The following is a 13,482-nucleotide window of genomic DNA, read 5'->3' as shown; positions in this document are numbered from 1 at the left end:
AGATAGTTATTAAAATCTAAAGATTAGTAATTGATTACAATTAGTTTATTATAAATTAGGAATCTTTTTTAAATTACACAAAAGTGACACATGTCATGTAAGGAATGCGTCCATTATCGATAAAAAAAGCTTTTTATATTAAATTTAAAAGATTAGTATTTGATTACAATTATGTAATCATGAATAAGAATTTTTTTAAGTACACCAAAAGTAACACATGTCGTGTAAGTAATGTACCAAATGTCAATCAAAAAATACAAAACCTTGTTTTAGTATATTGGTAGATTAGGAAGGTTAATCTGATGTGGTCACTACTCATTATGATGCATGATCGATCGAGGCCAAACTATCCAATGTAAATTGTCTATTCTAGCTTGGCCTCCTAGCTTTCAAATCATTTTATGATTATAATACCAATTTTGCTGTTTAAAAAATTCGCATTTATCAAATTAAAGAGATTACAGTTACATATATACTTGTTATAATGACTTCATCTTGTTATAATCAATTTTGAAAAGTTTGTACGGACGGGAAAGAAAAAAACAAAGACTATGGTGTTTTTAGGAATTTCACTTACAAATTTTGCAAAACAAGAAAGTGCGGTGATGACAACACCAGACTTAGCCACATAATCGAACTCCCGTGTCTTAAACACCGGACTCGGCCTACGTGGTTCGATTCTTCTAACTTCTATCTTCAATTACTCAAAGTCTAGTCCGGTCTCTAAAAATACTGATCTTATTTTCTGGGTCACCATGTTTAATTGCAAACCGGTGTCATATGACACCGGACTTCAATTATGTGGCGAATTTTGGCCGGACTTTCTTATTTTGCAAAACTTATGTGTAAATTCCTAGATGCACCCACGAGGTTTTTTTTTTTTTTTTTTTTTTTTTCTTCCCAAAATTTAATCAATTTCATATAGTAGCATCTTATATTCTTATGGTTCTTATCATGTGGACCATGTCAAGAATATAAAAGATACGAGTAAATGTTTAGCGCATTTATAATTATATATACTCAGTAGTTAAGATAAAGCAGCATCCCAAAATACAAGAACTGTATTATAGGATTGAATGCACAAAATATACATCAATTAATTTACATAACAAAAAGCATGATATTATCACACTAACATTAAACTTCAAGAAAATGAAGGATGAATGAAAATTGAAAGAAAATATTTATTTATAATTCATGAGGATGCTGGTGTAGTATCACTAGCTTCTGGCCATGGCCAGAAAGCAGTAGGCTGATCCTCCATCCCATTAAGCATGTTGCAAAATCCTTCATCTCCGACCGTTTGATTCAATGGCTGACCAAGGAGATACTGCTGAGTTAAGCCGCTTATCATCGACGATTCGTTAGGAAGATTATTTAAAATTTGGGTGTAAAGCAATGTGTTATTGTCTTCACAACTGTTGTCAGTACTTCCATTGCTCCAAGATCCTTCTGTTTCTTTGTTTAAATTCACCATGGCTCTAAATCCATTTGCTTCTTGACTTTTTAAAGCCATCAACTGAATTCAAACATCATATCAACAAAATTAAACAACTTCCAATATATTTGTTTTATTGTGTTATATCATAAGGTATATAACAAGTATACAGACCCAATGGCGGGGCCACATTGAGTCAAAGGTTGATCATGACCGGCCCCTTACAACATTTATAAAAATCTATATTGGGTCTGTATACATGATGTAGTAATTCTACAAAACATAAATTTCTGTTCGGCCCTAGGCATAAATTGGTGGCTACACCGTATATATATATATGCACCTGGCCCTGAAAACAAATTGAGAAATGTTTACAAAAACATACACAGATTGTACTAAGAATATATGAACAAAAGAATTTGTTACTTTATAAACGTCCCATGAAATTAATATGTGTTCTGTTTTAACCAAAAAAGAATGAAATTTAGAGTTACCTGTGCATGAAGTTTGTTGTTGTGGTTTTTAAGTGCATCATTATCAGCTTTAATGTTGTCGTATTGTCTTTTCAACACATTGTAATCTCTTTCTAATTGTTTAGTCTTGTAACGAGCCCTTCTATTTTGAAACCATATAGCCACTTGCCTTGGCTGCAACCCGATAGCCCGAGCCAGTTGCCGTTTTCGTTCTGGTTCTAGCTTGTTTCCTAATTCAAAACTTTTCTCCAAAGCCTTCACTTGTTCTAGGTTCAGCCTCCTTTTCTTTTCTCCGAGTTGTGACCCCTCGTCGTCTGACGTCTCAACGTCACCAGCAACGTTTGTTTCTTCACATCCTTCTCTTCCTGAATATGACATTGATCTTTTCATCATGAGTGGATCAAGACCTGTAAAATTCATGAGCAAAATGTTCACAAATAAAAAACACATTAACTCAAGACTGGCCAATGTCTATCTGAAAATTTAAATTTTGTCATGAATATATAAATTTTTCTTCAGAGTTTTTAGTTTTGTCTCATCATCTTAGATTTTTTTTTTTCCAGATACCGCCCCAGCAAATACTGATGCGGGTATATATATGAGTAATAATTAAGAGAAACATTGAAGAGGACCTTGGAAATGATGAGGATTGAGGTTGTGTTGATCTTCATAGCCAAAGAACATGGGTTCAGATGAGAGAAAGGACATGGAGATGAGATATTTTGTGATAAATTTAGAAAAAAGATTATGAAATATGGCAAAAGGTTATGATATGATAGAGTTTATTGCACTCTTTAGTAGTATATATGTTTTGATGATACAATATATGAATGAATAACAATAACCTGTTGGATTTATTCTACAAAAAGAGAGAGGAAGGTTTTGCAATATCCCCCTTTAAGAAAGAAAACAAAAAGGGGAAACAAGAATATATAGTTCCTATTTATTTATAAGAAAAAAAAGTTGTACATATTAACCATATTCTTTAACGGATCGACATAAATTAGAAACTTTAATTTTCTTTTAGTAATAATTGACTTAATATATAGTTCATTTGGAAACGACTTCCACAATTCCACGCAGGCCACGTGAAAAGAAATACTACAACATATTAGCTAATTAAAATTAAAAAGAGGATTTTGGTGGCGGTTATCGTATAAAATAATTAGAAACATTTAATCTAAATAAAAATTAAAGTGAAAGAAATAAAATACTTACTTTTGTTACTAATTAAAAATCATTGTCCATTATAAAAATCTTCATACATCAATGTATATAGTTGTGTTTTACTATAAATTTTCGTGTATCAATCTCTTTCTTTATATATAATAAAACAAGATTATTTTTTATAAATATTCTTAGAAAGTTTTTGACGTGTCAAATCCATATTTCACCTTAAAAAACTTTTTATTTAATTATGATTTCATATATAAATAAAATAAAAATAGCCTTTTACATGTTTAATTTAATCATTTATTTAAATAATAAGAATTCTCTCATATATATTATTATAAATAAAATGACTTTTTTTTATTTAGTAGATTTATTAACTATATAATAATTGTGTTAGTTGAATTATTATATTTCACTACTACAAATTTTGAGTAATAGAGACCGGTCATTAGTATAGAGACCTATTCTTTTCTTAAAAAATGGTTTCTATGTCCAAAACTGTTGAAACACGTAGGACCGTTCAAATCGTGACCAATTCGACTATGAAAGTGTGGAATCCATTCATAATCGACTTTGAGGTTTCTGTATAATTAATGGACATAAAAACATGAATTACATGAAGAATAAGAGATAAGAACAGATGTAAAACTCGTGAATATCATTAATCATAAGATTACAATCACCATGTAACACCCCCGCTAAAGCGCAATATACGGGATGCACAGATAAGCACAAGCACGCACAGTACAAGTTCGAATACAGCCAATAACATTAAAAGATAAGTAGTATCATAAGTTATTACAGCACATGGGATATACTCAGAATAGTCAATGTCAAGAAAGACAGGACAATTGTCTTTACAGAACCAAGTCTTGAACTGAAATGAGCAAAAGGAAGTCTTCACAGCTACTGATCTTGAACGTACGAACAATCATCAAGGAATGAGCTGAGAGAAGGAAGACTCCTATGCTAAAGGATCTAATAGCCTAGCCTGAAAAACATGTAAGTTCAAAAGGGTCAACTACGAAAGTAGTTGGTGAGATTCACATAAAGTACTTAATAGGTATACATGATAATAATAATATGTATAATAAGAGCAAGTCATAAGGTCGGTACATTTATCAAAAGTACTTCGTAATAGCAAGATCAGTTTAAGAACAAGTAATGTACTTTATATGTATGTATATAATTACTGCTAACCCGATTGGCCAAAGATGAACAATAATATACCAGTGAGCTCACGTAAATAAGTAAGCTAAATATATGATTCAGATCAGAACAAGTACAGATAATATGCATCCTTTAGAACTGTAGAGAATGAGGGTGGGCCTACCCTAACAGCGCTGTACATGATTACCTACGGTTCATTCCCTGAATTGTGGGGTATGAATTGATAGCAGTAAAAATAGTACTCATACATAGATCAGTAAGTACATAGTAGCGAACATGTATAGCAATATGAATGTATTCTAGATCCTGCCCATTCAAGATCTAAATACACTTTAGAAAATAATTCAGAATCATTTCATAAGTATTTTCATACGATCATATAATAGTACATAAAACAGTTCCAGAACATATATGTATATATATATATATAAGTACAAAAATAGTTTTCATGCTTTTTAGTCCCCGATAAAAAACTTTGAACAAAATGTACGAAAAGGGATAAGTGAACTCACAGTGATCTGGTACACGCACAGTTATCAAGCACAGAGAACAAGCACAGAGATAGATAAGATATATCTATCGAAATCCAAGCACACCTTGATAGAAACCTAAGTACACGTTGTTGATCATATAATACGTACATATATTAGACTTGGTGATTATTTAACCACAAAATGTTCTTGATGAACCGATGATTTGGCCCTTAATGAATTGAAAACGTTTTGACTCAAAACAAACTTTAAGTACCCGAACTGGACTCAATTGCACGTCTTTGAACACCCAACCTATTTATTAATTAGCTATACACGACTTTATTAGTGAACTTTAGTCTTAACTTTGTCCGATTAGTTATTGAACTGTACACGGATTATCGTGATCTCAGAACTTGTACCCTAGTAATTTTAGCTAGAATAATCATTTGCTGTACATAATTAGGGTTTTGTACAACAATAGTAAGAATGAAGTTCAAACAGTTCCAGGTGTGTATTATTGTGAGGTAATTAGGTTATACCCAAGTCTTGTAATTATGTATAAAGGCAAGCTAGTTTATGTTCATGTACTAGGTCATACAAGTATAATTAGGTCGTTTCTCAATAATTAATTTAAATTGTTCTGAATTGCTTTACAAAAGAGATCATTCCTCAACTGAGTCACTTGGATCGTTTTAGAGTCTAGGAGAACTTAGGTCGTTCTGGTTTCATAGCAAAAAAAGATCGTTCTACCTTGGGTCAATTTAGATTGTTCTTTGTGTCAAGATGAATTAGGTCGTCCCTGGATTCTTCTCCATTTAGATCGTCCTCCTTATTTAGGTCGTTTTGATGTTCAGGTTCAAGAAATCGTTTCAGAGTTCATGGTTTCAGATCATTATATATAAACTCTATATTTAAATCGTTCTAGTTCCCATTGTTTACATCGTTTTAGTATCTTGCAGGAGATCGTTTCATATTTGAAATAGAGATTGTCTTGTAGATGTGATGTTCTGATCGTTCTAGCCTAGCATTTAGATCGTTTTACATTGCTAGCCAAAAGAGATCGTTTCTTTACATTTGACAAAATAGATCGTTTCATGATAAGCAGAAAAGAGATCGTTTCATTTCATTCCAAACACTACCACCAATGCGACTGATTCAATTCATCATTAGATTGAGCGAAACCAATCATATGATCAGTTACCCAGAATGTGAATCAACATCAGACCACACCACACACAAAACAACATCGAGTAACAAAAGTGGCAGCTCAAGCACATGAACACGAGCCCAAACAACCAAGAAATCAAATCTATAGAGGTCTAAGTCGATATTGGAACGAGTTAGAACATTTTATTAGTATATATTATCATAATAACACTATTCTCTTATCACATTTTTGATTTCAGAATCAAACTAACACATGATCACTTGGTGGTTTCAAGCACAAGTTATGTTCATATTCGAAAAATGGGTTTTGTAATTTAATCATGTTATGACTCAAATTTGTTCACCAAAATGTTGTTAAACATATTTAGACACAAACCCATTGATTATTAACACGATTTCTTAACAAAAATCGGACCAAATCATCAAGAACAAGAACATAAAAAGTACACTTTTATTTTGATCAAATTCTCAAAAAGATGTTGTTATTACCTGCGATTTGATGCTAGAAACGTGTTTTGATCATCACAAGGAACCCGGAAGTACAAATGATTTCATTCAAACAACCCAAAATAAAAAGGGTGATTTTTTTTTTTAGTGTGTGAAAATGGTGGTGGAGAGCCTAACTATGTGTTTCTTTAGAGAGAGAGTGGTGTTTGGAGGTGATGAATGAATAGTGCTCTCTTACTCTATCATTTTCTATATATACTTTATCATAATAAATGTATTGGAATAAATGCAAGGACTTTTATGAATATTTGGGCTAGGGCTTTTAAGAACATGAACGTTTACGAGCCCGGACTTTAATATTTTATCGAATTAATTCATAATCCGTCACATAAATCAAGATTTTAGGTCAAATTGACCTTCAAATACTCACAGAATATAAGTCTATAGCACGTCAAGAATTTAAATAAGTTGAACTGTTGAGCCGTTCAGATGGCGAAAGTACGATTTAAAGAACTTAATTAGAACATTTTAAGGCGGTTGTTACACACCAAATCAGTATACATCTGACTGGCACGGGGTATAGATCTCTACCCCGTGCGCGTTGAATAGTTTCTGTTGCAACTTGTAACACCCCACCGTTGGCGGAAACATGAGGTGTTATGAAAAGTACAGCACGACATGGAATTACATAGATACTGCTAAAATGAAATAGAATATAATAAATATATTCCCAAAACATGAGTTCAAAGTCAAAACGATACTAGAACAGCTCAATACAATAAGTCCATCTACAAGATAGTCCAAGGCATGTAGCCTTAAAGTCTTGATAATAAGCAATGGAGCAAAATCTCCGAAGTCCAGTCCTAGCATATAAGTCTTTATCCCTGATTAGTCTGAGTACCTGAAAAGTATACTAAAAGGGTTGACCGAATTTGACCCTCCTTTGACCCTACTAAAACTTGTTTGACTCGACCATTTAAGAAGACCCGAGACCCGTTAAAATATTTCGTCGACATATTTAAATGTAACTTTTCAATAGCTTTCTAACGGATCTAAACATGTCCATATTTATTTATTAAATCTTTAATTGATTTAATTTTAAGTATTTCACTTAATTTGGCATTTCCACAAGACAACTAGTATTCCTCCTGTTCTCAAGTCCACACACAATTTTCCTAAAGTCTAAATACTCATAAGGCCCGAATAAAAACATAAGTCCACTCATTCCGTTAATAATGCCTTACAGACTAATGACTTGTACGCCCTAAAAATACATATTCTAGTTATAAGGTCGTGTACTTGAACGTAATGAACTATAAATGACCGGAAAAGTACATCAGAAAAATACACTCAGATGACGGTTGTCACACAACTCAAACCATTAACTCGAAATTGTAACCTAATTCTAGTATATATAGGCTGCTACATGGGCTGGGCTTCTATCTCATTCGTGGGCCTTGCACTCCTTCACACAAACTAGTTGCCTCGTGCTGACGTCATCACGACCTTGATGATGTATTCTCTTCATCATAATCAGCCTTTGGAATTGCATTGCGACGGACAATAAAAGATGCTCAAAAATTGCACCTACAAAAACTAAATGGCCCACAATGACAACCAGTCTTTATTCTTTGGGTCCCACAAAACGATTGAAATAAAGACCAATTTTTTAGATATGAACTGGTCTCAATGTGTTTGAAGAATAGAGACCTGTTGTTATCTTAAAGAATGGTTTCTATTCCAAAAATATTTCTAATTTGTGATCAATTTTTCATTTCCCTCCTTGATAGGTTCTAAAAAAAATTGAAATTTTGCACTCATTGGAATTCCCGCTTCTATGTATATTTTCTATCAAAATATCCATATAGTGCTTTTTACTATCTCAATCTCTTTATATTTTATCACACATAACATAAACATTCTACATCATTTTCATATATCAAACCCAACTTTTCTCCAACATATATCACACTCAGTCAAACATATCATCAATGTTGTGCCATATATATATGAATATTATGTAGGAAGTGTATATACAATTGGCAATATATAACAACAGGTATGGTGTATATATAAATTATCTAATAAATCTTTATTACATTAAATGGCTATATATCTTATGTAAGCTAACAACAGGTATGGTGAAGTTTTCATTTGTCACCAGAAATATTTCTACTTCCAGATCATCTAGTCTAATTATTGTTTCTTTTGAATTTTGTAGGAACTTTTGAAACTTTGATTTTTCCTAAGCAACCTGCAGCCATATCTTGAGAAAATATGGAACAGATTTTCCACAAACTCTTCTAAGGCTTCAACAAACAATAATCTTTATCTTTTCTTGTCAACAAGAAGCTTAAGACTTATTTTCTCAGATGCCATTGATGGATCTTGACTTATGATGGATATGAAGATTTTATAGAAGCGGAGGTTCCATTAAATTTCGACGTTATTTAATTTATATAGTTTGATTTCCTAATTTCATTTACACATAGCATGAACGGATAGATGTTTTTTAGGTTGTATTGTTAAGATTTAATGAACATTGGTTTGAATTTAGAGGTGTTTGGATATCTATGAACTGGCTAGATTTTATTTATTTTTATTTTTTGGAAATATATTATTTGGGTTTGATGAATATTGGCTGGAATATGAATTTATATTTTTTCTAAAATAAATAGAATAGAGACCGGTTTGTATGTAAATAACTGGTCTCTATTAAAAGTTTAGAGATCGGTTGTTAACCGGTCTGTATTCGAGAAACCACTAGCTATATAGAGACCGGTTGTGCAATCGGTTTCTATGTCTTTTTTTTGTAGTAGTGTTTATATCAAGTTATAATGTTTTAAGAATAAATAAACATTACATAAATTTTTAATCAACAATCAATATTTATCTTATTAATTTAACTATAAATTTTGTTTTACAATATATTCATATACTAAAACTAGATGGATACATGTGCGTTGCAACGGTAAAAATAGATAACGTTTGAGGTGGGATGTGAAACGAGGGGGAACGAATTATGAGTTAAGGTTTTTGCTACGTGTATGTTTCTGTCTGAGGGAGAGATAGATTCTGAAATTTTGTAAGGATATTTTAGTCAGAGTGTATAGAATGGAATTAGGGATATATTAAGATGAAGTCTAAATTAGACATATCAAATTGTTAAAAGTTTAAAGAAGGGTATCAGTTTATTTTATAAAGTAGTATAGATATAGATATAACATTAAACTACCTTTTATGTTTGTCAATATTTTATTTTGTTATAGTATATGATACATAAAAAATCACCCTTTTGAATTATCACATAATAAAGTATACGTTTTAATACACACAAATAATTTATAATGAAAGTCCTAAAGATTGTCATTAACTAAACTCGAATAAAATATATGATGGACAATATGTAAATTCAGTAGAGATATAAAAACTCAAGATTATTGAGTTAAAATTGAAAATTGGAAAATAAATGAGTAAAAAAATTAACCCGAGTTTAAATTTCATTTTTATATTTGTGAGGTTTATTAATAAGATGTTTTGTTTTGAAACTTTTGAATTTATATATATATATATATATATATGGCTACCATAGCCAAGAGAAAAAAATAACTTTGTCTTTTAATCTCAACCTTTTAAAATAAACTAAAAACTTAATCCTCACCATTGAAAATAAAAACTAATCTAGGCAACTTAGTAATTACCCTCAAATTTTTTGCTTTTAAACATAAATGCTCTGTTAACATATGAAAGAAAGTTTGACTAATTGAAATGAAAATAATTAAATATTTTTGTCATTGAAAGTAAAGAAATCATCAATATTTTTTTTTTGAATAGCAAGTTTTTTTTTGAATAGCAATAAATCATCAATATAATCTGCAAAGCCGAAGTTATTTATAAAATATCTTAGTTATTATAGTTGAGTTATTTATTTCATTGGTGTATAGTATAATTTAAAAAATTATAAAAAGGATACAATTTATCATAATTGAAAATAAGTTTTTAATAGTAGGATAGTATGTCATTTTAAATAAAAAATTGAATAACAAAAAATGTTAATAATTGTGTTTACTTGAACGTATTGTAAAAAAAAACCCATTTAGCTTATTATGTTTATCAAATTAAAATTCTTTTGAACAAGTTTCGCAAAAATATTTCAATATTGAATTTATATTATTATGAAAAATCCATATAAATCTGAGTTTCGAGTTGCTAGGTTAAATGGATTGTTGGGTTGATTTCAGGTCATACATGTTATATGTCATTTGGGTTATAGGTTGTGTTGGTATGTTGATTTTAAGTCAAATGGTTTGTGGGTTGTAAGTTGTCAAGTTAACGGGTCAAATGGTTGATGGGTTGACTTATAGATTATTTATAAATAATTAATCATAACTAAAAAGATAATTTTTAGATTAACATAGTATGCCATTCTAAAAGAATGAGCAACAGAAAATGCTAATCAATGTGTTTACGTTAACCTATTGTAAAAAAAAAAAAATTCTGTTTAGTTTATTATGTTTATCAAATGAAAAAACTCTCTTGAAGAAGTTTGCATTTTGAAAAAGATTTTCAAATATGATTTTTTTTTAATGAAAAATTCAAAAATTTGGATTAGCTGGTTGTCTTGTCGAGTTTTATATTAACAGGCCAACTAAATTGGTGAGTTGATTTTTAAGTCAAACGGGTCATTTAGGTTGTGGGTTGGTGGGTCGATTTTAGTTCAAATGGGTTGTGGGTTGTAAGAAATTATATATATAGGGTAACACTCCAGTGAAAATACTTTTAAAATAAGACGGTGAGAACAGTTAAAAACATCATTTTGATGCATTAAAAGCCCATAAAACTAACATAGTGCATTTCTAACTATCATTTATTTAAGTGTTTAACAACACATTGATCCGTCAAAATCGAAAAAATCATGTTTTTTGTTTTGTGCATCCATCTTGGATGCATATTCTCAAAATGATGCATCCAACAAAAAACGTGATTTTTTTTATTTTAACGGATCAATATGTTGTTAAACACTTAAATAATGATAATTATTTATGCACTATGTCAGTTTTATGGACTTTTAATGCATCAAAATTTAGTTTTTAAGTGTTCTCATTTGTTCTCATTTTAATTTGGGTCTCATTTGATAGCCACCCTATGAGAAATTATATATATATATATATATATATATATATATATATATATGGCTATCATAGCCAAGAGAAAAAAATAATTTTGTCTTTTAATCTTAACCTTTTAAAATAAACTAATTAAGATCTTTTTATGTTTTCAATGTGTAATACATATATTAATTGTTTACCCGGTCACCGACCGGGTATTGATCTAGTATATATTGCCGGTAGAGCAGAAAGAAAAAAATAAAGTTGAACTTTTGATCTGAACCATTGAAATTAGTTTTACAAATCAATCTCGGCTCTTGAAATTAAAAATCTAGATATGGTAACTAATTAATTATACTAAATGTATATTATATATATATATATATATATATATATATATATGGTAACATGTTTAAGATTTATTTTGTCTTTTTTCTATCTCTCATTTGGCAACGTTTTAATGATTTTTTTCTCATTTTTAACTCATTTTCAAACATGTCGATTTTTATAATAATAAAAACTAGCTTAATATTCGATGAGTGACCAGGTTAAACGAATAATTATGTAACTTACAATATACGAAAGTTGCATTGGGGTTAGTTTATCATTATGAGTTAGAAAATAAAATTTAAAAAATTAAATTAACAAAAAAATAAAAACATTTTTAAATTGGTTGGAATAAAAATGTCATTATTTCTAACCATTTTTTAAAACGGGTTGCCAATGTCACTATACAACCATTCATTTCTATTCAGTTTTCACGTACTCTTTATTTTCATTCATTCACTCTCAACCATATGATGGTTGTTCTCGATGGGAATGTCTCGTCAGAGATGGTGGCTGACGGGATGGAAAGGTTGATGTAGATCTTGATAATTAGACAAAGATGAGAATACCACATCTTAGCTATAAAATACTATCACGAGCATAATGATATCAAAAGTGTATTTGTCTGTTTGTTTGTTTAGGTGGAAAAAAAAAGAGGAGGGTGAATCTAGCTATGATTAGTGGTAATATTTTGTTATTCAAATGGAAGAGGTGAAATATATAAATGTAATACATATTATTAAGAGTTTATATTTGAACAACAAGAAAAAGTAAAAAAATGATTTTCTAATTAATTAAAAATCATAAAGTGATTTATTTGGGGGGGGGGGGGGGGGGGGGGAGGAAAAATATATTATTACTTCAATTTTTAATTAATGTATATAATACGTAAAAGTGTTTTTCTTAAGAAAATTGAACAAGATAGCCGTGAAACCTTCACATCCAATGCTTTTGTTACTTTTATATTATTTAGAGTATCCATATATTATTTTATTAATTCAATCATATTTACTGTCATATAGTTTTTTACAACATATATTTATTAAGATTCTTGATTTTAAATTTACAGATATAATAATGTTTTAAATTATGTGGCCTATATATTTTTTCTTTTATATAGATAAAATACAATGTAACGTTTAGAAATATACTTAACATGATGTTTTAGTCATCTATAATGTACTTTAAAAGTTTATAGCAAGTTATTATATAATTTAAAATTTTGTATGAAAGAGTAAATAATTTTATATAGAACAACAATTTAAAAAAATATAAGTATAATTATCTCTGGTTCGAGTTAATGGGTTCGGAATGCCGGTATATAATTATAATTATAATTTAAAATTTCTCAACCAAAACCTGTAACTCTGTCAGTTCATTAACACAAACCCAAGCACCAACCAACACAACTAAAGTTTACGAGTTAAATGGTTTGGTGGGTTGATTTCAGGTGATATGGTTGGTGGTTGGCAGATTGATTTCGAGTAAATGGGTTGTGAGTTGTCTGATCAAATGAGTTGATGGGTCGATTTATTTTAATTTTTTATATAATTTAAAAATATTTTTGGGTTGACGGGTTGATCTATTAATCCAAAAGTTCAACCCGACCACGACCCAAAAACTCAAGTTGGCAGATTACCGGGTCGAGATTTCACAACCCTAACCCAGTTTTTCCAGGTTAGTTTCAAGTCGAATTTAATGTAAGG

General features: G+C 30.1%; 1 protein-coding gene across 1 annotated transcript; it reads right to left on the bottom strand.

Annotated features, from left to right (window-relative positions):
• Window positions 1-1,195: 1,195 nt before the first annotated feature.
• On the bottom strand, window positions 1,196-2,619 carry LOC122587572 (homeobox-leucine zipper protein ATHB-13-like). The gene is made up of 3 exons (XM_043759753.1): window positions 2,544-2,619; window positions 1,933-2,318; window positions 1,196-1,519 (listed from the first exon to the last, which is right to left on the bottom strand). Exons 1-3 carry the CDS (start codon window positions 2,617-2,619, stop codon window positions 1,196-1,198), a joined length of 786 nt encoding a protein of 261 aa, XP_043615688.1.
• Between the last annotated feature and the right edge of the window lie 10,863 nt (window positions 2,620-13,482).

This window comes from Erigeron canadensis, chromosome 2, assembly GCF_010389155.1.
Source record: "Erigeron canadensis isolate Cc75 chromosome 2, C_canadensis_v1, whole genome shotgun sequence".
Taxonomy (NCBI): Eukaryota; Viridiplantae; Streptophyta; class Magnoliopsida; order Asterales; family Asteraceae; genus Erigeron; species Erigeron canadensis.
This window is presented reverse-complemented; position numbering and strand designations above follow the sequence as displayed.